Source organism: Molossus molossus, unplaced genomic scaffold, assembly GCF_014108415.1.
Source record: "Molossus molossus isolate mMolMol1 unplaced genomic scaffold, mMolMol1.p scaffold_m16_p_1, whole genome shotgun sequence".
Lineage (NCBI taxonomy): Eukaryota > Metazoa > Chordata > Mammalia > Chiroptera > Molossidae > Molossus > Molossus molossus.
This window is the reverse complement of record NW_023425344.1, coordinates 128,904,598-128,930,007: the sequence shown is the minus strand read 5'-3', so window position 1 is coordinate 128,930,007 and position 25,410 is coordinate 128,904,598. Positions and strand designations below refer to the sequence as shown.

At 39.0% G+C, this 25,410-nt stretch overlaps 1 protein-coding gene across 1 annotated transcript in view; it reads left to right on the top strand.

The window, feature by feature from the left end:
* LOC118616897 (coiled-coil domain-containing protein 7-like) overlaps positions 1 to 25,410 on the top strand; it is a 172,591-nt gene that overhangs the window by 89,100 nt on the left and 58,081 nt on the right. Inside the window, exon 10 of the mRNA XM_036242454.1 lies at positions 16,117 to 16,236. Within this exon, the coding sequence (XP_036098347.1) occupies positions 16,117 to 16,236 (120 nt within the window). The remainder of the gene's footprint in view (positions 1 to 16,116; positions 16,237 to 25,410) is intronic.

The window sequence follows — 25,410 nt, the reverse complement described above, 5'->3', positions numbered from 1 at the left end:
ACACAGAGATGCAGCCATGATTATCCAGCAAGCGCCATCACTAAACAGAAAAGCAAAGCCTGTAAAGCCTGGCCTTATTCCCTCACCCTCTCAAGCTAGCTACAGGCCCCTGAAAAAACTGTAGCAGTGAGTGATATTTTTTCCTGAGTGACAGGAGCACTCTGTGACTAATCTTAGGCACAAGTGGAAATACAGATGGGCAGTCTGCCAGTCACTATTACTGAGAGAACAAAGTCACAAAGGCACCAGCCAGCCTCCCTCAGGTCATGCAAACCCCATCCATCGTGGCTACACTGCCGGCAGCAACTGGCTTCAGAGGACAGCATTGGGGTTTCACAGATTTGGAACCCCAGTGCCCACCACATTCCCATATAGTGATGGTTCTCCGAAACCAAGGTGACCTGATCACTGAGGAGATGCTCACCATCCCAGGGAACATAGGACATCTATCACAATCCCAGAGATATCTGAGAAGCCAGAGTAGTGCAAGAGAAACTAAAAAATGTGTGCTTTAGCACCACCTACTAAAAAGTAATAGAAAGACTTTTTATCAATCTACTAGAAAAATGCCACTAATACATAGAGGCCAAAACAAGGAAGTAATCCATCAAATACCATGAATAAATAGGTAATGAGACAGCACAGAAAAAAAAAAATTAAAAATCTCCAGAAAATAGACTTAAAGATATGAAATGTTATTTAAATGACAGAGAATTCAAGATTGAAGTTCTGAAAAACCTCAACAAGGTATAGGAAAACACAGATAGGCAGTGTAATAAACTCACAAGTACAATCAATGAAAATAAATTAGTTCTTTACCAAAAAGGCTGAAATTTTTAAAAAGAACCAAATAAAATTCTGGAGATGAAGGACTCAGTAACAGAGATAAGAAATGAACCAGGGACCTTAGAAAATAGAGAGGAGCAGATGAAGGAAAGGATTAATGATACTGAAGACAGAAATCTAGAAATGACACAGTTGGAAGAAGAAAGAAACTTGAGCATAAAAATAATTAATAACTCTGTGAGAACTATCTGATTTTATAAGAAAGAGTAATATAACAATAAAAGGGGTCCTGGTGGTTTGGCTCAGCAGTTAGAACATCAACTTGTGGACCAGAGAGACCTGGGTGCGGTTCCCTCTAAGGGCATGTACCTCAGTTGCAGTTTGTCCCCAGCTATGGTTGGGGTCGTGTGGGTGGCAACCACTTAATGTGTCTCTCTCACATCAATGTTTCTCTATCTCTCTTCCTCCAAATCTCCCTCCTACTCTAATTCAAGATAAATGCAAAAATGTCCTCAGGTAAGGATAAAAAAAGAAAAGAAAAAAGAATAAAAGGCATACCAGGGTAAGAAGAGGGAGAAAAGAACAGACAGCTATTGAAACAGTTGATAAGAACTTCCCAAAGCTATGGAAAGAGCGACATCCTCAAATGCAAGAAGAAAATGTAACACCTAATTATCTCAATCCAAAAAGGTCTTTCTTAAATTGCTGTATTGCAGCCAGGGAAAAGAACAGTTACCTATAAGGAAATCCAATTACATTATCATCAAATTTCTCAGCAGAAACCTTACAAGCTAGAAGAGAGTGGACTCAAATATCCAAACTACTGAAAGAGAAATTACTAGCCAAGAATAATATATCAAGCCAACTTATCCTTTAGATGTGAAGGAGAAATACTTTTTCAGACATACAGAAGCTGAAGGAATTTATCATCAGAAGATCTCTAGTACAAATACTTAGGGGGTTTTCTAGTTGAAACAAAGGACACAGAACTATGAGTACCATCACTGACAGACAGACAGAAGCAAGATATTACAACCCTGTTTTCATAATAGGGCACTATACACTGAAATAGCACATAAAGATTAAAGGAGGTAAAATATTTAAAAAGAGAAAAGACAATAGCTACTGCAATTCAGAAATGAACTCAGAGCATAAAAGGGATAATCTGTGACAACAAAGAATATAAAAGGGTGGGGGATAAAGGTCTGGATTAGCAAAGGGGCATGCAGATAAGAAGAAAAAGCACTGTTGAATATGTGAAACTATATTTGCATAAACCTAATAGTAGCCACACATACACACACAAAATAAAAGTCACTTAAAAATAGGGATTCCAGCCCTGGCCAGTTTGGCTCAGTGATTAAAGCATCGGCCTGAGGTCCAGAGAGACCCAGGTTCGGTTCCTGCTGAGGGCATGTGCCTCAGTTGCAGTTTCACCCCAGCCCTAGTTGGTCCTGTGGGTGGCAGCCACTCGATGTGTCCCTTTCACATCGATGTTTCTCTCTCTCTCTCTTTTCCTCTCTCTCCCTCCCACTCTATCTGTACAAAAAAAAAAAAGAAAAGAACAGAAAAGGAAAAAAAAGGGATTCCAAAATGGCAGTGGAGTGAATGGAAGCTACACAGACTATCTCCTAGGACCAAACTGGAATTACAACTAAAATAAAGACAAATTGTCAAAAAAATAAATAAATAAAAAAGCAACAGAAAAGCAGTTTGGAGGACCATATAACCAGGGGCACTGAATGGATCCTGATAGGATTGCAAAGGCCCGAGAGGGGGCTGGGAGCCCACAGACATCAGCAGCCTTGGCTGTGAGCAGCACCCTCAGGTTAAACTCCCAAGTGGTCCACAGTGCAGAGCCAGGACAGATGCTATAATAGCCACAGCCACTCACCTTGGCTTCAGCAGAGAGAGGGAGGACTAGACTGGAACTGTGTGGGAACACTGGGGACTCGGAGGGTGCTCAGAGCTTTTGCTGAGTTGCAGCTAAACAGGACAGTAATCATTTACTCCTTCCCAGGGCTCTGGGAAGAGGTGGCTCCTCTCCCTCAGAGATTCAACCCCACCTGGGAGCCATTGAAATGCAAATCGAGGCCCATTAACAACCAGCATCTGCCCCACCCTAGGGAAATCCCCTTATGCTGAATACCTGAGGGAGTTTCTCATTCAACTGAGAAGCCAAGGCTCTTCAAGTAACTGCTACTGATAGCCTCTGCACAAAAAACTAGAGGATAACTGTACCATACCTGGGCTAGCAACTATAACCAGGATAAAAAGACACAGAGTAGCTGACTGGATAAGAAAGCATGACTCACATATATGTTGTTTACAAGAGACCCACCTCACAACAAAACACTAATATAGGTTGAAAGTGAAGGGAAGGAAAAAAATCTTCCAAGCAAATGGAAAGCAAAAAAAAACTGGGGTAGCAATACTCATATGTGATAAAGTAGATTTCAAAATGAAGGCCAAAACTAGAGACAAATAAGGCCACTACATAATATTGAAAGGATCTATCCTACAGGAAGATATAACCTTAATAAACATATATGCACCCAATATAGGAGCACCAAAATATATTTAAAATCTTCTGGAAGACTTCAAAGGAGAAATTGATAGCAATGCAATCATAGCAGAGGACTTCAACACACCACTGACATCACTGGATAGATCCTCTACACAAAAAAATTAGCAAGGAAACAGAGACCCTAAATGAAGCACCACACCAAATGGATTTAATAGATATCTACAGAGAATTACACCCCAAAACTACAGAATTTACATTCTTCTTAAGTGCACATGGGACATTCTCAAAGATAGACCACATGTTAGGACACAAACTAAGTCTCTACAAATTCAAGAAGAATGGAATCATATGAAGCATCTTCTCAGATCACAATGGCATGAAACTAGAAATCAATTGCAACAAAAACATGCAAAGACATTTGAACAACTGGAGGCTAAATAACATGTTATTTAAAAATGAATGGATGACCGAGGAGATCAAGAAAGAAATTAAAAACTTCCTGGAAACCAATGAAAATGAAGACACAACAACACAAAATCTATGGGATGCAGCGAAAGCAGTTCTGAGAGGGAAGTGATAGCACTACAGGCCTACCATAAGAAACAAGAAAAATCTCTAGTAGACTGTCTAACCTCACAACTTAAACAATAAAAAAGCAAACAAAGAGAAAACCCAAGAGCGAGTAGAAGGAAGGAAATAGTAAAGATCAGAGAAGAAATAAATGACATAGAGACCAAAAAAAAAAAAAAAATCAAAGGATCAATGAAGCAAAGAGCTGGTTTTTCAAAAAGATAAACACAATTGATAGACCCTTAACTAGACTCACCAAGAAACAAAGAGAGAGAACCCAAATGCGCAAAATCAGAAATGAAAGTGGAGAAGTAACGACTGACACCACAAAAATACAAAACATTGTTAATAATTTGTATGAACAATTATATGGCAACAAATTCGACAATCTAAGCAAAATGGACAAATTTCTAGAAACACACAGTCTCCCAAAACTGGAGCAGGAAGAGAAAGAAACCTTGAACAGACCAATAACTACTAAGAAAATGGAAAATGTATTCAAGACTCACCCAGCAAACAAAAGTCCAGGCCCGGATGGCTTCACGGGGGAGTTTTACCAAACATTCAAAGAAGAACTAACACCCATTCTCCTCAAACTATTTCAAGAAATTCAAGAAGGAGGAATTCCAAACTCATTTTATGAGGCCAGCATAATTCTAATTTCAAAACCAGAAAAAACACTACAAAGAAAGAAAACCACAGGCCAGTATCCCTGATGAACATAGACGCAAAAATCCTGAACAATATATTACCAAATCTAATCCAGCAATACATCAAAAAAATTATTCACCATGACCAAGTAAGATTCATCCCAGGGATGCAAGGCTGGTACAATATTTGGAAATCAATAAATGTGATACACCACGTAAACAAAATGAAGAATAAAAACCACATGATCATATTAATAGATGCCAAAAAATCGTTTGACAATGTCCAGCATCCATTTCTGATAAAAATGCTCAGCAATGTGGGAATAGAGGGATCATATCTCGACATAATAAAGGCCACATATGACAGAACTACAACCAACATTATACTCAAAGGGCAAAAACTAAAAACATTTCTCTTAAAAACAGGAACAAGACAAGGATGCCCACTTTCGCCACTCTTATTTAACATAGTAGTGGAAGTCTTAGCCACAGCAGACAGGAAGAAAAAATAAAAGGGATCCAAATTGCAAAGGAGGAAGTGAAACTGTCATTATTCGCAGATGACATGATACTATATGTAGAAAACCCCATAGACTCCATCAAAAATTTACTCGACTTAATAAATTAATTTGGCAAAGTAGCAGGATACAAAATTAACATCAAGATATTGACGGCATTCTTGTACACCAATGATGAACTCAGAAAGAGAAAGTAAAAAAAATAAATAATCCCATTTACCATTGTGGCAAAAAAATTAAAATACTTGGGAATGAACTTAACCAAAGAAACAGAGGACCTATTTGCAGAAAACTACAGGTCATTGAAAAAGAAATAAAGGAAGATATGAAGAAGTGGAAGCACATACCTTCTTCATGGATTGGAAGAATAAACATCATTAAAATGTGAATACTACCCAAAGCAAACTATAGATTTAATGCAATCCCCATCAAAATACCAATGACATACTTCACAGAACTACAAGAAATACTTCAAAAGTTCATATGGACACACACACACACAAAAAAACCCTCGAATAGCCACAGAAATCTGTAAAAAGAAAAACAAAGTAGGAAGGACCACATTACCAGATTTCAGGTTATACTACAAAACCAGTGTAATCAAAACAGCCTGGTACTGGCACAAGAACAGGCATATAGACCAGTGGAACAGAACAGAGAACCCAGAAATGGACCCAAGGCAATATGCTCAATTAATATTTGACAAAGGTGGCAAGAGCATACAGTGGAGTAAAGATAGCTTCTTTAATAAATGGTGCTGGGAAAATTGGACAGCTACATGCAGAAAAATGAAACTCGACCATCAACTTACACCCTACACAAGAATAAACTCAAAATAGATAAAAGACTTAAATGTGACTCATGAATCCATAAAAATTCTAGAAGAAACTGTAGGCAACAAAATTTCAGACATCATACGCAGCAGAATTTTCACTTATACATCACCTAAGGCAACAGAAACAAAGGAGAAAATGAACACATGGGACTACATCAAACTCAAAAGCTTCTGCACAGCAAAAGATACAATCATGAAAATTAAAAGGCTACCCACTCTGTGGAAGAGCATATTTGCCAATGATATATCAGATAAGGGGTGCTCATACAACTCAACAAAAGGAAGACAAAGAACCCAATTAAAAAGTGGGCAGAGGAGCTGAATAGACACCTCTTCAAACTGGACATCCAAGATACTAAGAGACACATGAAGAAGTGCTCAACATCACTAATCATCAGAGAGATGCAAATTAAAACAACAATGAGGTATCACCTCACACCTGTCAGAATGGCCGCCATCCACAAATCATCAAACAACAAGTGTTATCGAGGGTGTGGAGAAAAGGGGACTCTAGTACATTACAGGTGGGAATGCAGACTGGTGCCGCCACTATGGAAAACAATATGGTTTTACCTCAAAAATTTAAAAATTGAATTACCATTTGACCCAGTGATCCCACTTCTAGGAATATACCCTAAGAAGCCTGAAACACCAATCAGAAATAATATATGTACTTTCATGTTTGTAGCAGCACTATTTACAATAGCTAAGGTCTGGAAACAGCCCAAATGTCCACCAGTAGACAAATGGATAAAAAAGCTGTGGTACATATACACAATGGAGTACTACGCAGTTGTAAGAAAGAAAGATCTCTTATTCTTTGAGATGACAAGCAGGGACCTGGAAAGTATTATCCTAAGTGAAACAAGCCAAACAGAGAAAGACAAGTATCATATGATCTCACTTATTTGTGGAATATAATGAACATAACAGTCTGAGGATTGGGGTAGTCCCAGAGAAGTGGAAGTGGGGTAGAGACTGACAATCCCCGGAATAGGGGGTGGTGAGGGAGAGATAAACCACAGAACGTATATGCATGTGTGCAGGAACAATGGACATAGACAACAAAGCTGGGGATAGGGCTGGGAGGGCAGGGAGGAGGAATCAGTGGGGGGGGTGGGTGGAGAAACATCTGTAACAAAAATAAATTGAAAATAAAATGTATAATAAAAATATATGTGAGCCATGAAAAAAAATAATAATAAGAGAGAGAGAGAAAGAAAATAGAGGAAAACTCATAGAATACCACCAAACTAAAACAAGAGACAGAAACACAAGGGATAAGAAACAATGAAGACACAGAGCCACAAGAAAACAACAAAAAACAAGGCTATTAGAAATTCTAATACGTAAATAATTTCTAAATGTAAATACACTGAACTCACCAATAAAATGGCAGAAAGTAGCAAACTGGATTAAAAACAAAGCCAACCATATGATACCTGCACAAGACAAATCTAAGCTTCTGTAGACTCAAAGTGAAAGTGTGGGAAATGATTCTGCAAGAAAATGACATCCAGGGAAAAGAAGGTGTAGTCACAATTAAATCTGAAAAACAGATTTTCAGATAAAAAAGATAAGAAGAAACAGACATGGACATTTATAATAATAAAGAAGACAGTACATCAAGAAGACATAATAGACTGTCAGAAGATGGCGGTGGGAAGGACCAGAGGGAGGGTGAGTGTGTGCGAGAGTGAGCTTATGTGTGAGAGAGTGTGAGTGGACGTGAAGGTGGATGAGAAGGTGGACAACCAAACCCTTGCAGTGCAGAAATGCAGAGCAGAAGGTTCCTGTGCTGTAAACTGGAGCAGCCGGCTGCCGCTGTAAGCGGCTCTTCAGGGCACTTCTTCCTGCACTGTGGGGAGGTCCCACCATTTTGGAAGATTCCACTGGAGGAGGCAGTGGGAGCGCTTTAGTGCCCAGCAACCTGAGCCCACCAGCACACCTGGCACCATCGGACCAGTGGACACTCTGTGTCAACGCAGACCTGTGCACAGTAGTGTAGCTCCCAAGGTGCTGATCCTGGAAGCCGCAGACAGCCAGGAGCCTAGCACCATCCCCCATAGTAGTAGCCATATCAGAGTCGAGATATACTCTCAGCAACAGAGGCTGGAAAGAAGACATGCATCACCGGGCAAAAGAAACACAGACCAGCAGCTGAGATTCATCCCCAAAAATTACAGCAAGAGCTGAGCAGGAGTTGAGCCCCACTGGGCAGCAGCACTCCCCAGCCACCAGCAGCTGGACCTGGGGCTTCCCAAAGGACTGTGCAATCCAGCTGCCCACAAGAGCAGTGGGAATCTGGAGCCCAAGAGGAACTGGTGCAATCCAGCTGCCCATGGGTCCTTCAGGGTGCTTGGGCACCAGAAAAGCCTGTGCAACCCAGCAGCCCAGAAGAGCAGTGGGAAGCCGGAGCCCCAGAGAGACTGGTGCTATCCAACTGTCTGCCCACAGGACCTGCAGGGCGTGAGGGCACTAGAGAGGCCTCTGTGACCCAGTAACCCACAAGAGCGGTGGGAAACCAGAGCCCAAGAGGGACTGGTGCAGTCCAGCTGATTTCCCATGAAACCTGCAGGCTGCAGGGACACCAGAGAGGCCTGTGCAACCCAGCAGGGACTGTGCCATCCAGGTACCCATGGAATCTGTGAGGTGCTGAAGCACCAGAGAAGCCAGTGGCCCAGCAGGGTCTGTGCGATCTAGTTACCCATGGGAACTGCAGGGTGCTGAAGCACCAGAGAGGCCTGTGTGACCCACAGCCCATAACACAGACATAGAGCCAGGTCCCCAAAGGGACTATGTGGTCCAGTTACCCATGGGACCTGCAGGGTGCAGGGCACCACAGAGGCCTGTAGGACCCAACTGCACACAAGATAGGCATAGAGGATGTGAAAATGGAGGCGGAGTGAATAGAAGCTACACAGATGATCTCCCAGGGCCATACAGGAATTACAACTAAAATAAAGACAAATCCTCAGAAAAAAAGCAACAGAAAAGCAGCAGGACAGGACCATAAACAGGGACACTGGTAGGATCTGTGGAGGCTGGAGAGGGTGGCTGGCTGGGAGCCCATGGACAGCAGCAGTCTAAGCTGTGAGCAGCGCCCTTGGGAAATAAAGACCAAGCCAGCTCCACAGCACAGAGAGCCAGGACAGAGTGTAAAATAGCCACAGCCACTCACCTGGGGGCTACGGCAAAGGGAGGGCAGACTGGGCTGGAACTCTGTGGGGACACCCAGGATTTGGAGGACACTCAGACTTTTGGTTGAGTGGCGGCCACAAAGGACTGTGGCCACTGTGCTCCTTCCCTGAACTGTGGGGAAAAGTAGCAGCCCCTCCTTGGATTTAAGCCTTTCCCACATGTGGCAAAGAAATGCAAACTGAGGCTCATTAACAACCAGCATCTATCCTACCCTCTGGAAATCTTATGCAGAACAACAGGGCTACATTCCAAGTCACTGAGTAACTGAGACTTCTAGTCTCCAGGAAAAGCTAGAGTATAACTGAAACTTTCCTGGGCTTGCAAATCTACCCAGGAAAGTAAGACTTGACAGTGGTGTTTAACATAGGCCTACCCAGGCTTATCCAAGCTCAGTAGAGGGAGCCACAAACAGCAGAACACCGACACCCACAGGGAAAATTTGACAGGCTCCAAAAACCACTGGGATAGCCTAAATGGTGAAACAAAGAAACAAATCCCAAATGAAAGAACAAGAGAAATCTATTGAAGATGAGATCGATGAAATGCAGTTAAGCAAATTATCAGATGTAGAGTTCAGAGCCATAATCTTAAGGAAGTTCAGCAGCATGAGTAAGAACATCAGCACCATGAGTAAGATAGAGAAACATTGAAAACCAACAAAGTGGAAATGAAGAATGACACTGCAGAAATTAAGAACACATTGGAAGGACTAAACAGCACAGTAGAGGAAGCTGAGAGCTGGATCAGTGAATTAAAAGACAGGGTAGAAAAAATCAACCAATCAGAAAACCAGAAGAAAAAAAAACTATTAAAAAACAAGAAGATAGCTTAAGAGAACTGTGGGACAACTAGAAACGTAGTAACATTCGCATCATAGGATTCCCCAAAGAGGAAGAAAATGGGCAAGGGTTAGAGAATATATTTGAAGAGATAATGACAGAAAACTTTCCTAACTTGGGGAAGGAAGAAGGCATTCACGTTCAAGAAGAACTGAGAGCCCTAACTAAAAACAACCCAAACAGGTTCACACCAAGACACATAGTAATTAAAATGCCAAAAAATAAAGACAAAGAGAGAATCCTAAAAGCAGCAAGAGATAAGCAACAGGTTACCTACAAAGGAAACCTTATAAGGCTCTAAACTAACTTCTCAACAGAAACACTGCAGGCCAAAAGGGAGTGGCATGAAGTAATCAAGGTCATGAAAAACAAGGATCTGAATTAAAGACTACTCTATCTAGCAAGGCTATCATTCAAAATAAATGGTAAAATAAAGAGCTTTCCAGACAAAAAAAAAAAAAAAAAGGCTAAGGAAATATATTAACACCAAGCCAGCACTGCAAGATATGCTAAAAGGACTGCTGTAATAGTAGAAGAAATAGAAAGAAAAATAGAACCACACTAAACAAAAATGCAAAAAATAAGTACATATCAATTATCACCTTAAATGTGAATGGTTTGAATGCTCCAATAAAAAGACACAAAGTAGCTGACTTGATAAGAAAGCATGATTCACATATATGTTGTTTACAAGAGACCCACCTCACAACAAAAGACTCACATAGTTTGAAAGTGAAGGGATGGAAAAAAATCTTTCAAGCAAATAGAAAGCAAAAAAAAAAGCTGGGATAGCAATACTCATATCTGACAAAGTAGATTTCAAAATCAAGGCCATAACTGGAGACAAAGAAGGCCACTACATATAATATTGAAAAGATCTATCCAAAAGGAAGATATTAACTTCATAAACATATATGCACCCAACATAGGAGCACCAACATATATTAAAAATATTCTGGAGGACTTCCAAGAAGAAGTCAATAGCAGTACAATCATAGCAGGGGACTTCAATACCCCGCTGACATCACTAGATAGATCTTCTAGACAAAAAATTAGCAAGGAAACACAGACTCTAAATGAAGTGCTAGATCAAATGGATTTAATAGATATCTACAGAGAATTACACGCCAAATCAGCAGAATCACATTCTTCTCAAGTGCACCTGGGACATTCCTAAAGATAGACCACATGATAGGGCACCAACTAAGTCTCTACTAGTTCAAGAAGATTGAAATCATTTCAAGCATCTTCTCAGATCACAATGGCATGCAACTAGAAATCAATTGCAACAAGAAGATGTAAAGACATTTGAACACATGAAGGCTAAATTGCATGTTACTAAACAACAAATGGGTTACAGAGGAGATAAAGGAAGAAATAAAAAACTTCCTGGAAACCAATGAAAATGAAGACACCACAACACAAAATCTATGGGATGAAGCAAAAGCAGTTCCAAGAGGGAAGTTCATAGCACTACAGGCCTACCTCAACATGCAAGAAAATTTTCTAATAGACTATCTAACCTCACAACGTAAAGAACTAGAAAGCAAACAAAAAGAAAACCTCAGAGCAAGTAGAAGAAAGGAAATAGTAAAGATCAGAGAAACCAAAATATGACACAGAAACCAAAAAAACAATTCAAAGGATCAATAAAACAAAGAACTGGATCTTTGAAAAGACAAACGAGATTGATAAACCCTTAGCTAGACTCACCAAGAAACAAAGAGAAAGAATCCAAATACACAAAATCAGAAATGAAAGAGGAGAAATAACTGACACCAAAGAAATACAAAAGATTGTTAGCAACTACTATGAACAATTATATGGCAACAAATTCGACAATCTAAGCAAAATGGACAAATTTCTAGAAACACATAGTCTCCCAAAACTGGAGCAGGAAGAGATAGAAACCTTGAACAGACCAATAACAGGTAAGAAAATTGAAGATGTAATTAAGGAACTCCCAGTAAGCAAAAGCCCAGGCCTGGATGGCTTCACAGGGGAGTTTTACCAACCATTCAAAGAAGATTTAACACCCATTCTCCTCAAACTATTCCAAATAATCCAAAAAGAAGAAAGGCTTCCAAACTCACTTTATATGGCCAGTATAATTCTAACTGAAAAATCAGATAAAGACAATACAAAGAAAGAAAACTACAGGCCAGTATCCATGATGAACACATATGCTAAAATCATTAACAAAATATTAGCAAATAGGATGCAGCAATACATTAAAAAAATTATTCACCAAGGCAAAGAGAGATTCATTATAGGGATGCAATGTGAGAATAGAGGGATCATACTGGGGCATAATAAAGGCTATATATGGCAAACCTATGGCCAACATCCTACTCAATGGGCAAAAACTAAAAGCATTTTCCTTAAGAACAAAAAAACAAGACAGGGATGCCCACATTCACCACTCTTATTTAACATAGTACTGGAAGGCTTAGCCACAGCAGTTAGACAAATATAAAAAATAAAAAGGTTACAAATTGGAAAGGAGGAATGAAACTCTATTTGCAGATGACATGATATTGTACAGAGAAAACCCTAAAGACTCCATCAAAAATTTACTAGAGTTAGTAAATGGATTTGGCAAAGTAGCAGAATACAAAATTAGCATCAAGAAATCAACAGCATTCTTATACACCAATAATGAACTCACAGAAAAAGAAACTAAAAAACAATCTCATTTACCATTGTGACAAAAAAAAAGAAAAAAAAAGATACCTAGAATTAACTAAACCAAAGAAAGGACCTGTTTTCAGAAAACTACAGGATGTTGAAAAAATAATAGAGGAAGATATAAAAAAGAAGAAACATATATCTTGTTTATGGATTGGAAGAATTTACATCATTAAACTGTCCATGCAACCCAAAGCAATCTATAGATGCAATACAGTCTGAATTAAAATACCCACAACATATTTCACAAACCTAAAACAAATACTTCAAAAGATTATATGGAACAAAAAAAAAAAAAATTGGAATAGCCACAGCAAGTTTGAAAAAGATCACAATACCAGACATCAGGTTATATTACAAAGCAAATGTAATCAAAACAGCGTGGTACTGGCACAAGAATAGGCATATAGATCAATGGAACAGAACAAAGAACCCAAAAATTGACCCAAGACATTTTGCTCAATATTTGAAAAGGTGGCAGGACCATAGTGTGGAGTCAAGACAGCCTCTTTAATAAATGGTATTGGAAAAATTGGACAGCTACTTGCAAAAAAATAAAACTAGACCACCAACTTATACCATACACAAACTACAAATGGATAAAAGACTTAAATGTGACTTGTGAATCCATAGAAAACCTAGAAGAAAATGTAAGCAACAAAATTTCAGGCATCATACACAGGAGAATTTTCACTGATACAATGCCTGAAGCAAGAGAAACAAAGGAAAAAATAAACACATGGGACTACATCAAACTAAAATGCTTCTGCACAGCAAAAGAAACAATCATCAAAATGGAAAGGGAACCCACTATATGGGGGAGCATAATTGCCAATCATACATTAGATAAGGAGTTAATTTCCAAAATATATAAAGTACTCTTACAACTCAATAAAAGGAAGACAAAGAAACCAATTAAAAAATGGGTAGAGGCCCTGACCAGTTTTGCTCAGTGGTTAGAGCGTTGGCCTGTGGTTCAGAGAGTTCTGGGTTTGGTTCCCCTAAGGCTAAGGGTGCATACCTCGGTTGCAGTTTGTCCCCAGCCCTGGTTGTTCGTGTAGGTGGCAGCCATTCGATATGTCCCCTTTACGTTGATGTTTCTCTTTCTCTTTCTTCCTCTTTCTCCCTCCTACTCTATCTGAACAAAAAATGGAAAAATGTCCTTGGGTGAGGATTAAAAAAAAAAAAAAAAAATGAGCAGAGGACCTAAACAGATACCTCTCCAAACAGGACATGCAAATGGCCAAGAAACATATGAAAAAAATGCTCAACATCACTAATCATCAAAAAGATGCAAATTAAAACAACAATGAGATATCACCTCACACTTACTAGAATGGCTATCATCAACAAATCATCAAAGAACAAGTGCTGATGAGGGTGTAGAGAAAAGGGGACTCTAGTACACTGCTGATGGGAATGCAGAGTGCTGCAGTCACTATGAAAAACAATATGATGTTTTCTCAAAAAATTAAAAATTGAACTGTCACTTGACCCAGTGATCCTACTTCTAGGAATATATCCTAAGAATCCTGAAACACCGATCAGAAAGAATATATCTAACCCTATGTTCATGGCAGCACTATTTACAATTCCTAACATCTGACAACAGCCCTAATGTCCATCAATAGATGAGTGGGTAAAAGAAGCTGTGGTACATATACACAATGGAACACTATGCAGCTGTAAGAAAGAGAGATCTCTTTTCTTTTGATACTATGTGGAGGGACCTGGAGAGTATTACGCTAAGTGAAATAAGCTAATCAGATAAAGACAAATACCACATTATCTCACTGATTTGTAGAATATAATGAACAACATAGAGCCAGAGACATAGAAAGCAGTACAGATCATACTGACAAACCTCAGAGGAAGGGGTGGGGGAAGGGAAGAGATAAACCAAAGAACTTATATGTACATGTGTGTAACTAATGAACATAGATGACAATACTGGAGTTGGGAGTGCAGGGTTGGGAGGAGGGTGTCTGGGGTGGGGGTGAAGAAGAAACATTTGTAACAAAAATAAGTTAATAAATGTTGCATAAAAAACATATAAACTATAACATTTAAAAAAAAAATGTGGAAGGCGACCAGTTGGAGTTCTTTCTCATTGTTATAGTTTGTATGGATTTATTTAAAAACAAAAATATGCTCTCATACCATCAAGATATCTCTACCAGGTGTATTACACCAAGTAAATTCCCAACAAAAGTGATCAATTTATCACCCTTTGACAGTCAAGGTAAAAAAATTATACATAAAGACATAAAATAAGTACATAATTAAAATAGTTTTGTAGTATGGTTTTTAATTGTACTCATTTTGCATCTTACTTTTTATTAAAATATCTTAGGTAAATCCTTGCAGGCCTGAAAATGAAATGGTTTTATCTTCTTCTCCCTTCCTCTCTCTCCAAAATCAATAAAAGAAAAACAATTTTAAAAGAAAAAATTTTCAATGCATAAATATAATGGGCACAGGATTTAATAGACACTTCTCCAAAGAGAACACACAGATGGCCAAGATATATATGAACAAATGCTCATCATTACCAATTATCAAGAGATAGAAATTAAAATAACAATGTGTCACTTCAAACCTGCAAGAATGGCCGCCATCAACAAATCAACAAAGGACAAGTGCAGGAGAGGATATGCAGAAAAGGGAACCCTAGTGCACTGCTGGTGAAAATGCTGGCTGGTGGAGCCACTATGGAAAACTGTATGAAGTTTTCTCAAAAAATTATAAATGAAACTTCCATTTGACCCAATGATCCCACTTTTCTGATTATATTCTAAGAATCCTGAAACACCCATCAGAAAGAATATATGCACCCCTATGCTTACAGCAGAGCTATTTACAATACCTAAAATCTAGAAACTGCCCAACAACCCATCAGTAGATGAGTGTATAAAAAAGCCTTGGTACATTTACACAATGGAATAATATACAGCTGTAAGGTAGAAGTGTCACTTACCCATTGAGGAAGCATCGAAAAACCTGGAGAGTATTATGCTAAGTTAAATAAGCCAGTCAGAGAAAGACAAGCATCACATGATCTCACTCATATGTGTAATGTAATGAACAAATTAAACTGATGAATAACAGATCCAGAGACATGGAACAAATTGACAAATCTCAAAGGGAAGGTGGGATAGGGAGGTGGGAAGAAATTAACTGACCAGGGACACAGACAATAGTGCATTGAAGGCTTGGGAGGGGAGGAAGAGGATCGGAGGGAGATAAGGGGGAAATAATTGGGAACATTTGTAATATTTCAATAAAGGTGATATTTTTTAAAAATAATATACTATAAAGGATTACAGAATAAAGAAAAAGAAGAAAATATAATGAAATAATTTATAGAAACTTCAGTAATAAACAAGTGAAGTAATAAAAATGTGGGAAGAAAACTATATATTCATAACTAAGACAGGGATTTGGAGGAGTAGTGTGAATATTCAAAGTCTTCTTGTAATTTTTCTTTGTAAATTTTTTTTAGGTATGGATTTATTTAAAAACAAAAATATGCTCTCATACCATCAAGATATCTCTACCAGGCGTATTACACCAAGTAAATTTCCAACAAAAGTGATCAATTTATCACCCTTTGACAGTCAAGGTAAAAAAATTATACATAAAGACATAAAATAAGTACATAATTAAAATAGTTTTGTAGTATGGTTTTTAATTGTACTCATTTTGCATCTTACTTTTTATTAAAATATCTTAGGTAAATCCTTGCAGGCCTGAAAATGAAATGGTTTTATCTCTCCCCCCTACCCCCACAGAAGTATGATTTTTCTTTTTTTATTACTTTATTAATTAATTAATTTTTTTATAGATGTTTCTCCTTTTTCCCCCATTGACACTCTTCTCCTAATCATGACCCCTACCCCCAGCATTGTTGTCTATGTCCATTGGTTACTCATACATGCATATAAATTCTTTGGTTTATCTCCTCCCTCCCCACTACCCTCCTCCTCTCAAGTATGTCAGTCTGTACCCTACTTCTATGTCTCTAGGTCTGTTTTGTTTAGCAGCTTATATTCCTTATTATATTCCACTAATAAATGAGATCATGTGATATTTGTCTTTCTTTGATTGGCTTATTTTGCTTAGTATAATACTTTCCAGGTCCCTCCATGTTGTCTCAAAGGATAAGAGATCTCTCTTTCTTACAGGTGCGTAGTATTCCATGGTGTATATGCAACACATCTTTTTTATCCACTCACCTATTGATGGACACTTGGGCTGTTTTCAGATTTTAGCAATTGTAAATAGTGCTGCTATGAACATAGGGTAAATATATTCTATCTAATTGTTGTTTCAGGCTTCTTAGACTGTATTTCTAGAAGTGAGATTACTGGGTCAAATACCAGTTCAATTGTTAATTTTTTGAGGAAACACCATGTGGTTTTCCATAGCGGCTGCACAAGTCTCCAATCCCACCAGCAATGAACCAGAGTCTCCACTTCATACCCTTGCCAGCACTTGTTTGATGATTTGTTGATGACAGCCATTCTGGCACACGTGAGGTGATACCTCATAGTCCTTTTAATTTGCATTTGTCTAATGATTAATGACGCTGAGCATTTTTTCACGTGTCTCTTGCCCATTTGTATGTACTGTTTGGAGAGATGTCTGTTTAGATCCTCTGCCCATTTTTCAATTGGATTCTTTGTATTACTTTTGTTGAGTTGTATGAGTAGTCTATAAATTTTGTAAATTAAGGCCTTATACTGATGTATCATTGGCAATTATGCTCTCCATATAGTGGGCTCCCTTTTCATTTCGATGGTTGTTTCTTTTGCTGTGCAGAAACTTTTAGTTTGATATGGTCCCATGTGTTCATTACTTCCTTTGTTTCTCTTGGCTTAGGCATTGTATCAGTGAAAATTCTGCTGCATGTGATATCTGAAATTTTGTTGCCTACATTTTCTTCTAGGATTTCTAAGGAATCATGAGTCACATTTAAGTCTTTTTTCATTTTGAGTTTATTCTTGTGTATGGTATAAGTTGGTGGTCTAGCTTCATTTTTTTGCATGTAGCTGTCCAATTTTCTCAACACCATTTATTAAAGAGGCTGTCTTTTCTCCTATGTATGCTCTTGCCATCTTTGTCAAATATTAATTGAACATAATGTCTTGGGTCAATTTCTGGGTTCTCTGTCCTGTTCTACTGATCTGTATGCCTATTCCTGTGCCAGTACCAGGTTGTTTTGATTAAAATAGCTTTGTAAGTATAATCTGATATGTGGTACTTTGTACTTCTTTTTCAAGATACCTGTGGCTATTTGGGGTTATTTTTGGTTCCATACAAACTTCGGAGTATTTGTTCTAGTTCTATGAATATGTCGTTGGTATTTTAGTGGAGATTGCATTTACATCGATAAATTGCTTTGGGTTATATGGACATTTTAATTATGTTAATTCATCCAATCATAAACAAGGTATATGTTTCCACTTTTTTATGTCTTCCTCTATTTCTTTTTTCAATGTCCTGTAGTTTTCTAAAAAATAGGTCCTTTACTTCTTTGGTTAAGTTTATTCCTATGTATCTTAGTGTTTTTTGCAGCAATGGTAAATTTTATTGTTTTTTAGTTTCTCTTTCTGTGAGTTCATTTTCGGTGTATAAGAATACCGTCGATTTCTTGATGTTAATTTTGTATCCTGCTACATTGCTAAATTCATTTATTAGTTCTAGTAGATTTTTGATGGAGTCTTTAAGGTTTTCTATGTACAATATCATGTCATCTGCAAATAATGACTGTTGCAGTGAGGGTCTGCAAAATGAAGAAAAAACACAAACACACACAAAGACAGACAAGACTGCAGCCCCGAAGTCCTGCAGCTGTTTATTTTTACAGCCAAAGGGGCTGCCATGGTCCCAGTTCCTATCAAGATAACTAATCTAACTATTTCCCCTACTCAAAGGTCAGTGCTACTCTTAAGAATATCTCATCCTTCCTGTTTGCAGGCAAGGAGGAGCGAGCCTGTGTGCAGGACTTGGCTCTGAATTGTTCTTAAGGATTGAGCAGCACTCCAAGGCATCTGTGTGCAGAATGTCCTTGTTAACCCTTGCATGAGTCCATTAATGTGTGGAATAAACTCACATACAATCTACATTTCCCCCTTTTTTATTTTATTTGAGATGCTACATGCTGTAAGGTTGACAGCATATTTTGGTTGTTGTTATCTACTACTTGCTGCTGGGACCATCGGCGGAAGACTAGAAAAGCAATAAACAAATTTATAAGTAAAACAATGGTATTACTAAGAGGAGTGCCTATAAGAGTCTTAGTTTGTCCAAAGGGATTTAAATTTGCTATTCCATCAGCCAAGCTTTCTAAAATATGACCTCCCATGAGAGAAGGCAAGTTGTTGCTATAAGTATTTTCAATTTCTTTCTCTAGACCTAGAATTTATTAGTTAGATTAGCATGACCTATTAATGTTCTCTTAATTTTATCACAACCCTCTGATACATTGTAAGGCAAGGAGTGACACAAATATGGGAAAAGTTTTAGTCACATTTTAACACAGATTTTGTGGACAGCACAGAAATCTGATCTCCCAACCACTCAACAGTTTGTTTTAAGTTTTGAATGTCCATTGCTATTTGAGAGTCCAATTCTTGTTGTTGTTGCCATAATAAATGTGAATCCCAATGCCAGTTCTGAACAAACTCTGCAGTTTGGATACCCTAATGTAGAGCCACTCTGGCAACAGTAGCAGTAGCAGTTACAGCAGCAAGTCCAAGAATGGCAGCTATAATCAATCCGATGACTTGACACGAATGCTTTAAAATAGTGTCCACAGCATTGTACAGGGCTGTAAGCCCAGCAGATTCACTCCATGGTCTTGTAAGATTAACAGGCAACCAAAGTTCTTTTCTGGTTCTGGTGATTAAAAGGCTGTCTCGTGTCCAATTAAAGGCATTCCACCACAAGAAATTAACGCATTGGAGAAAATGGCAATTCCAACAATGAATTTCTTCATTGCTTTTGTTCCTTGTCCATTCTCCAGCAACCAATAGATAAGGGTAGGGTACACAGACTTGACCCCAATAGGAGCCATTAGTATGTAAATTGACAAAAAAAAAAAAAGGACTACTACTAGAAAGATTTAATAATATTTTACCTATCCATGCATGGATCGGCTCTCCTACAGCCAAAAGGTTCCATATGTGGCCCTGGCTTTTGGGATGACCTTGAAGGTGAGGCATGGGAGGAATAAGACCACTTTCCTGCCAAATTACAGTTTCATTTCCTTGGCCCAACAGACTCTGACCATGTTTGTGCCAATATAGATTGTGCTTAGAGAATTTTTCCTGAAATTGTCCGTGGGGACTCCAATCAGTAATAACAACTCCACTATCAGTGTCATTTAGTAGGACAGAGGGATTATGACCCCGGCAGGGAGTCCATTCTAAATGCTGAAATCCTGGCTCTAATTGTGGCAGAGGGCATAAAGTTAAATAACTTTCCAAATCAGAAGTAATAGCCTGATTCTTGTTCACCTTAAATCCTTTTACTGACAACATAACAGAAGAGGCAAAGGTAGAGTGGTTATAACGAAGACCCCATGCCTCATGTGAAGGATTCATGCAAAACTTATTATGACCAATGCATGCAGGGTATCCTACTACTAACATCAGTGTGCAGAATGGAGGGATGAGTAGCCATCCTCCGCAGGAAGGAACGGGAAATATGAAAGTGTTATTAGTACAGACAGGGATTTCATCTTCTCCCCAAGTCACTCCTTGTATCAGAGGGGGGTATGGAATGAAAGCCCAGTAGGAATAGGGGATAGCTGAGGCTATACTTACCTGACATGTGATAACGACCATCATTGCCAGCAAAAGATTAGTTGGTGTCTGCAGCTGGTTCTGACAGCGAAGCGCATTCTCGGCTTCCTGGGTCAGTTTCTTCAGTTGACCCCATGTAGGGGGCTTGGCTTGCTGGGTTCCCACTGCAATGGTACTATTTGTGCTCATTTGGGAGAAAGCATGGAACAGCATGTCATCCACGGGCTGAGAGTTGCTCATTACCTCCACTTTAGCCGGCGGTTGGGTAGCCACTCACACGCTTCCCCTGTGGAAACATAAACCCCAAATGCAGAAGTTCTCCCTCTCTCCAGGCTCCATCTAGTGTCTTGTACCAGAGAGGGCTAGCCAAGCCTTTATCTGTGAGCATTGTTTGCTCTTCTGCAAAATGTTTTTTTGCAGCAGTCATACCAATTTGATCCCAATAATTTAGAAAATTGAGAGTATATAATACTTTATGTAGAATATCTTTAGGTCTCATACCTCGTATTCCCCCTTTTTGTTTTTTAAATAAGATCGTAGAGTGCGATTTGCACATTCGATGATGGCTTGTCCTTGACTGTTAAAAGGGATGGATACCTTACTATGTGAGATTTTGTATTGGTTCAAAAAGTCAGCAAATTTTTTAGAACAATAAGCTGGGCCATTATCTGTTTTAATGTGTTTTGGCTTCCCCATGACTGTGAAGCAGATTAATAAATGAGAAATAACCGAGTCAGTTTTTTCATTAGACATAGCAGACGCCCAATGGAAATGTGAAGTGTCAATGGTATGATGGATGTATTTTAACTTTCCAAGAGGTGCATATTGGACAACATCTATTTGCCAAATTTGATTAACATCTTGACCCCGAGGATTCACTCTTGGGGGTAGAGCACATGAATTGTGAGGAGCACAAATATCACAGTTGTGAAAGATCTGTTTTGCTTGTTTATAGGTTAAATTATATCTTTTTCTGAGCCCTGAAGCATTAGTGTGATATAAAGTGTGCTCTTCAGTGGCCTGTTGAACAGAGACAATAAGTAATTTATCAATATATTGGTTCCCCTGGCTTAGGGGACCTGGCAAGTCTGATTGAGATAGAATATGAGTAATAAACACTGGCATCTGTCTTTTGGTAATACATTGGAACCATATAGACATTAACTTTTCTAAGGAAGAAGAAGGCATCAAAGGAAGAGACACTTGTGAAATTAACTGTGTGGTCAGTACTGCATATTGAGAGTCAGAGACAATATTAACAGGTATCTGGGCATAGTCTTGTAAAACTAAACAAATAGCCCATAATTCTGACTTTTGCACTGAATACCACAGCGATTTTTGAACATTTGTTTGATTCTTAGTCCAATAGCCAGCATAGCCTTTGCTGGTGGCATCTGTAAAAATCGTAGGTCCTTCTGCAGGAATATCAGAAATTGGGTTATAAGGTAAAATGACATGTTCCTTAAGAAAGCTGAATAGCTTTGTGGTGGGATAATGATTGTCAAATTGACCTGGACATCCCACTAGGGCCAGCTGCCAGTTTTCATTGTTTTCTATTGCTCTTTGAATCTGTTTGTGCTGCAGGCGCGTAAGTACAGAACTTGGCTCCAACCCAGCCAGTTGACATAAGTGCCTCCGGCCCTTGTAGATAAGGTAAGCAATTTTGTCTAGGTAGGTAGTTAATTTTTTATTGAATTTATTAGGCAAAAACAACCACTCTAAAACTTTGGCATCCTGTCCCAAGCAGGGGGAATGAGAGGCATGGAAGATATAGAGCTGCACTGGCTTAGTAGGATCATAAAAGTGTAATTGTGCTTCCGAAATTTTTTGTTCTATAAACTCTAGCTCTTTGAGAGCTTTTGGAATCAAAGTTCGCAGACTGTGGAGGGCAGCATCTCCTTGTAGTGTTGCAAAGAGATTTTGCAAAGCACTAGTAGGGATTCCTAAAGAAGGCCTCAGCCAGTTTATGTCTCCTAGTAATTTTTGAAAATCATTTAAAGTAGTTAATTGATCTGTTCTGATATTGATCTTTTGTGGTTTTATCTGTCGCTCCCCAAGAGTATAGCCCAAATAATTAAAGGGAGGTTTTAATTGTACTTTTTCAGGGGCTATACATAAATTAAATTGCTGTAAGCCTTCTTTAAGCTCCTTATAGTAAAGATTTCTTTCAGTTAAAGTAGGAGCTGCTAGCAATATATCATCCATGTAATGATACAGAATAATTTGAGGATACTTCTCTCGTAAGGGTTATAAAGCTCTGTCCACAAATTCTTGACATAAAGTAGGACTGTTAATCATTCCTTGGGGTAAAACCCTCCATTAATAACATTCAATATGCCTGCCATTATTACACTCAGGGATAGTAAAAGCAAATTTAGCTTTGTCCTGTTCTTGTAAAGGAATCATGAAAAAAACAATCTTCCAAAACAATGACTAAGATTTTGTAGGACTCAGGAATCATGGATGGCAATGGAAGGCCAGGCTGAAGAGGCCCCATAGGTTCTATACATTTATTAACTTCCCTTAAACCTATTAGGTATCTCCATTTGCCACTCTTTTTCTTAATTACAAAAACATGAGAGTTCCATGGAGATGTGGTAGGTTCTATATGACCATCCTCTAACTGTTGTTTCACTAGAAGTTTTAAAGCCTCGAGCTTTTCTTTTGTCAGAGGCCACTGCTCCACCCATTTTGGTTCTTCAGTTAACCATTTAAGAGGTAGGGCTCGAGGTTGCAAAACAGTGGCTACAAGTTTTCCGAAGGCACAGGATTAAAATTCATATTAAGCATCATGTTTTTTACTGATTGAGGCAAATGTGGTATCTGTAAAAATGCCCCAAATTGTGTAATAAATCTCGGCCCCAGATATAGGGACGTCCACTATATAAAATTGAGTTTGGGCAGTTTGTCCATCAGGGCCATAACACAATAATTTGTGTGCACTTTGAAATACCTGATTAGTGGATCCTAGTCCAGACAAAGTGACGGACATGGCTTGATAAGGCTATGAGGGTGGCCAAAACTTGAGAGCTATGATAGAAACATCAGCACCCGTGTCCACAAGGCCCTCAAATACACTGTCTTGAATAGTTAACTTCAGAGGTGGGCAAGAGTCACTGATCAATGTTTCCCAAAAAACCTGTTTTTCTGTACTCCCAAAACCACCCTGTCTGTCAACATTCTGAGTTTTAAAAGAATGATAAGGTAAGAGGAGCAGTTGAGCAATGTATTCCCCAGCGGCTAAACTCAAGGTTTGTGATACTTGAGCCATAATTTTTATCTCTCCCTTGTAATCCGAATCAATAACCCCTGGATGGACTTGAAGGCCTCGGAGAATAGAACTACTCCTCCCTAGTAGCAATCCAAATATTTCTCCGGAGGTGGCCCCAAAACCCCAGTAGATCATTTATAAACTCCTCCAGAGGGGGAGAGAGTGTAAGGTTGGCTTACAGGCAAGTCCGCCGCTGCACTGCCCTTTGTAGCTGCCCTTAAATCTTTTACCCTAATGATTGCTGGTGTTACAGGCCATTGCTGACAGGGAATTGCAGAGACCCTGTATTCTTCTGGGGGCCCCAGGGTTGTGGGCCCCTCTGGGCGTTTCCCGACTGTGGGGTGTTTTAAGGTTCAGCAGGGTTAATCCAATTCCCATCTTTGTCCTTTTTGGAAAAACATTTATTAGCCCAGTGATGGCCTTTTTTACACTTAGGACCAAGGCCTGGAGGTTCTTTCTTAGTATCTTTAACCTCCACCTTTTTCTTTTTTCTATAATCCTCTCTGAAATGTTCTGGCTTTCCACAATTGTAACATGTTCCCTTATTATTAAGGACTGAGGCTAAGGCAGTAGTGAAAACAGCATGATGCTCTGGGCCACCTACTCCTACACAGGCCCATATATAATTACCTAGGGAGGCACCCTGCCCCTTTAAGGGACTTAAATGTAGTATACGTCTACATTCTGAATTTGCGTTCTCGAAAGCTAGAGACTGCAAAACTATTCTAGCAGCTTCTCCTTGACCGATTCCTCTCATCACAGCATTTGTTAACCGAGATAAGAAATCAGTATATGGCTCCGTAGGACCTTGCATAGTTCTCACTACCTGCTTCCATTCCTTCAAATTAAACTGTACTTTATTCTGGCTAGCAAACCAATAACATTTCTGATTTATATGCTTAAATAATTTCTTGAAGCGCTTGTCAGTTGCTTCAATTCCAGTGGAGTGCAACAAACGTTTGAGGAGCTTTAAATACTCCTGTTCCATTGAGGGGAATTCCCCATTTTTATCCCGAAAGTTCCCCTGAATTTACTTTTAATTCTGGGGTACTTACCCTTTTGGTTTCGCTATCCCTTCTTTTCGACCGCAGGGAATTTCTCTGGTCCCGTATTTTGGGTCCCTGTTCGGGCACCACTTGTTGTGGTGAGGGTCTGCGAAATGAAGAAAAAACACAAACACACACAAAGACAGACAAGACTGCAGCCCCGAAGTCCTGCAGCTGTTTATTTTTATAGCCAAAGGGTTTGCCATGGTCCCAGTTCCTATCAAGATAACTAATCTAACTATTTCCCCTACTCAAAGGTCAGTGCTTCTCTTAAGAATATCTCATCCTTCCTGTTTACAGGCAAAGAGGAGCGAGCCTATGTGCAGGACTTTGTTCTGAATTGTTCTTAAGGATTGAGCAGCACTCCAAGGCATCTGTGTGCAGAATGTCCTTGTTAACCCTTGCGTGCGTCCATCCGTGTGCGGAATAAACTCACATACAATCTACAAATGACAGTTTCAGTTCCTTCCTCCTTTCCAATTTTTATCCTTTTTATGTTTCCTTCTTGTCTAATTGCTGCAGCTAATACTTTCAGTAGTATGTCAAATAAGAGTGGCAAAAGTGGGCATCCCTGTCTTGTTCCTGTTCTTAAGGGGAATGCTTTTAGTGTTTGCCCACTGAGTCTGATGTTGGCTGTGGGTTTTTTCTATATGGCCTTTATTATGCCCCAA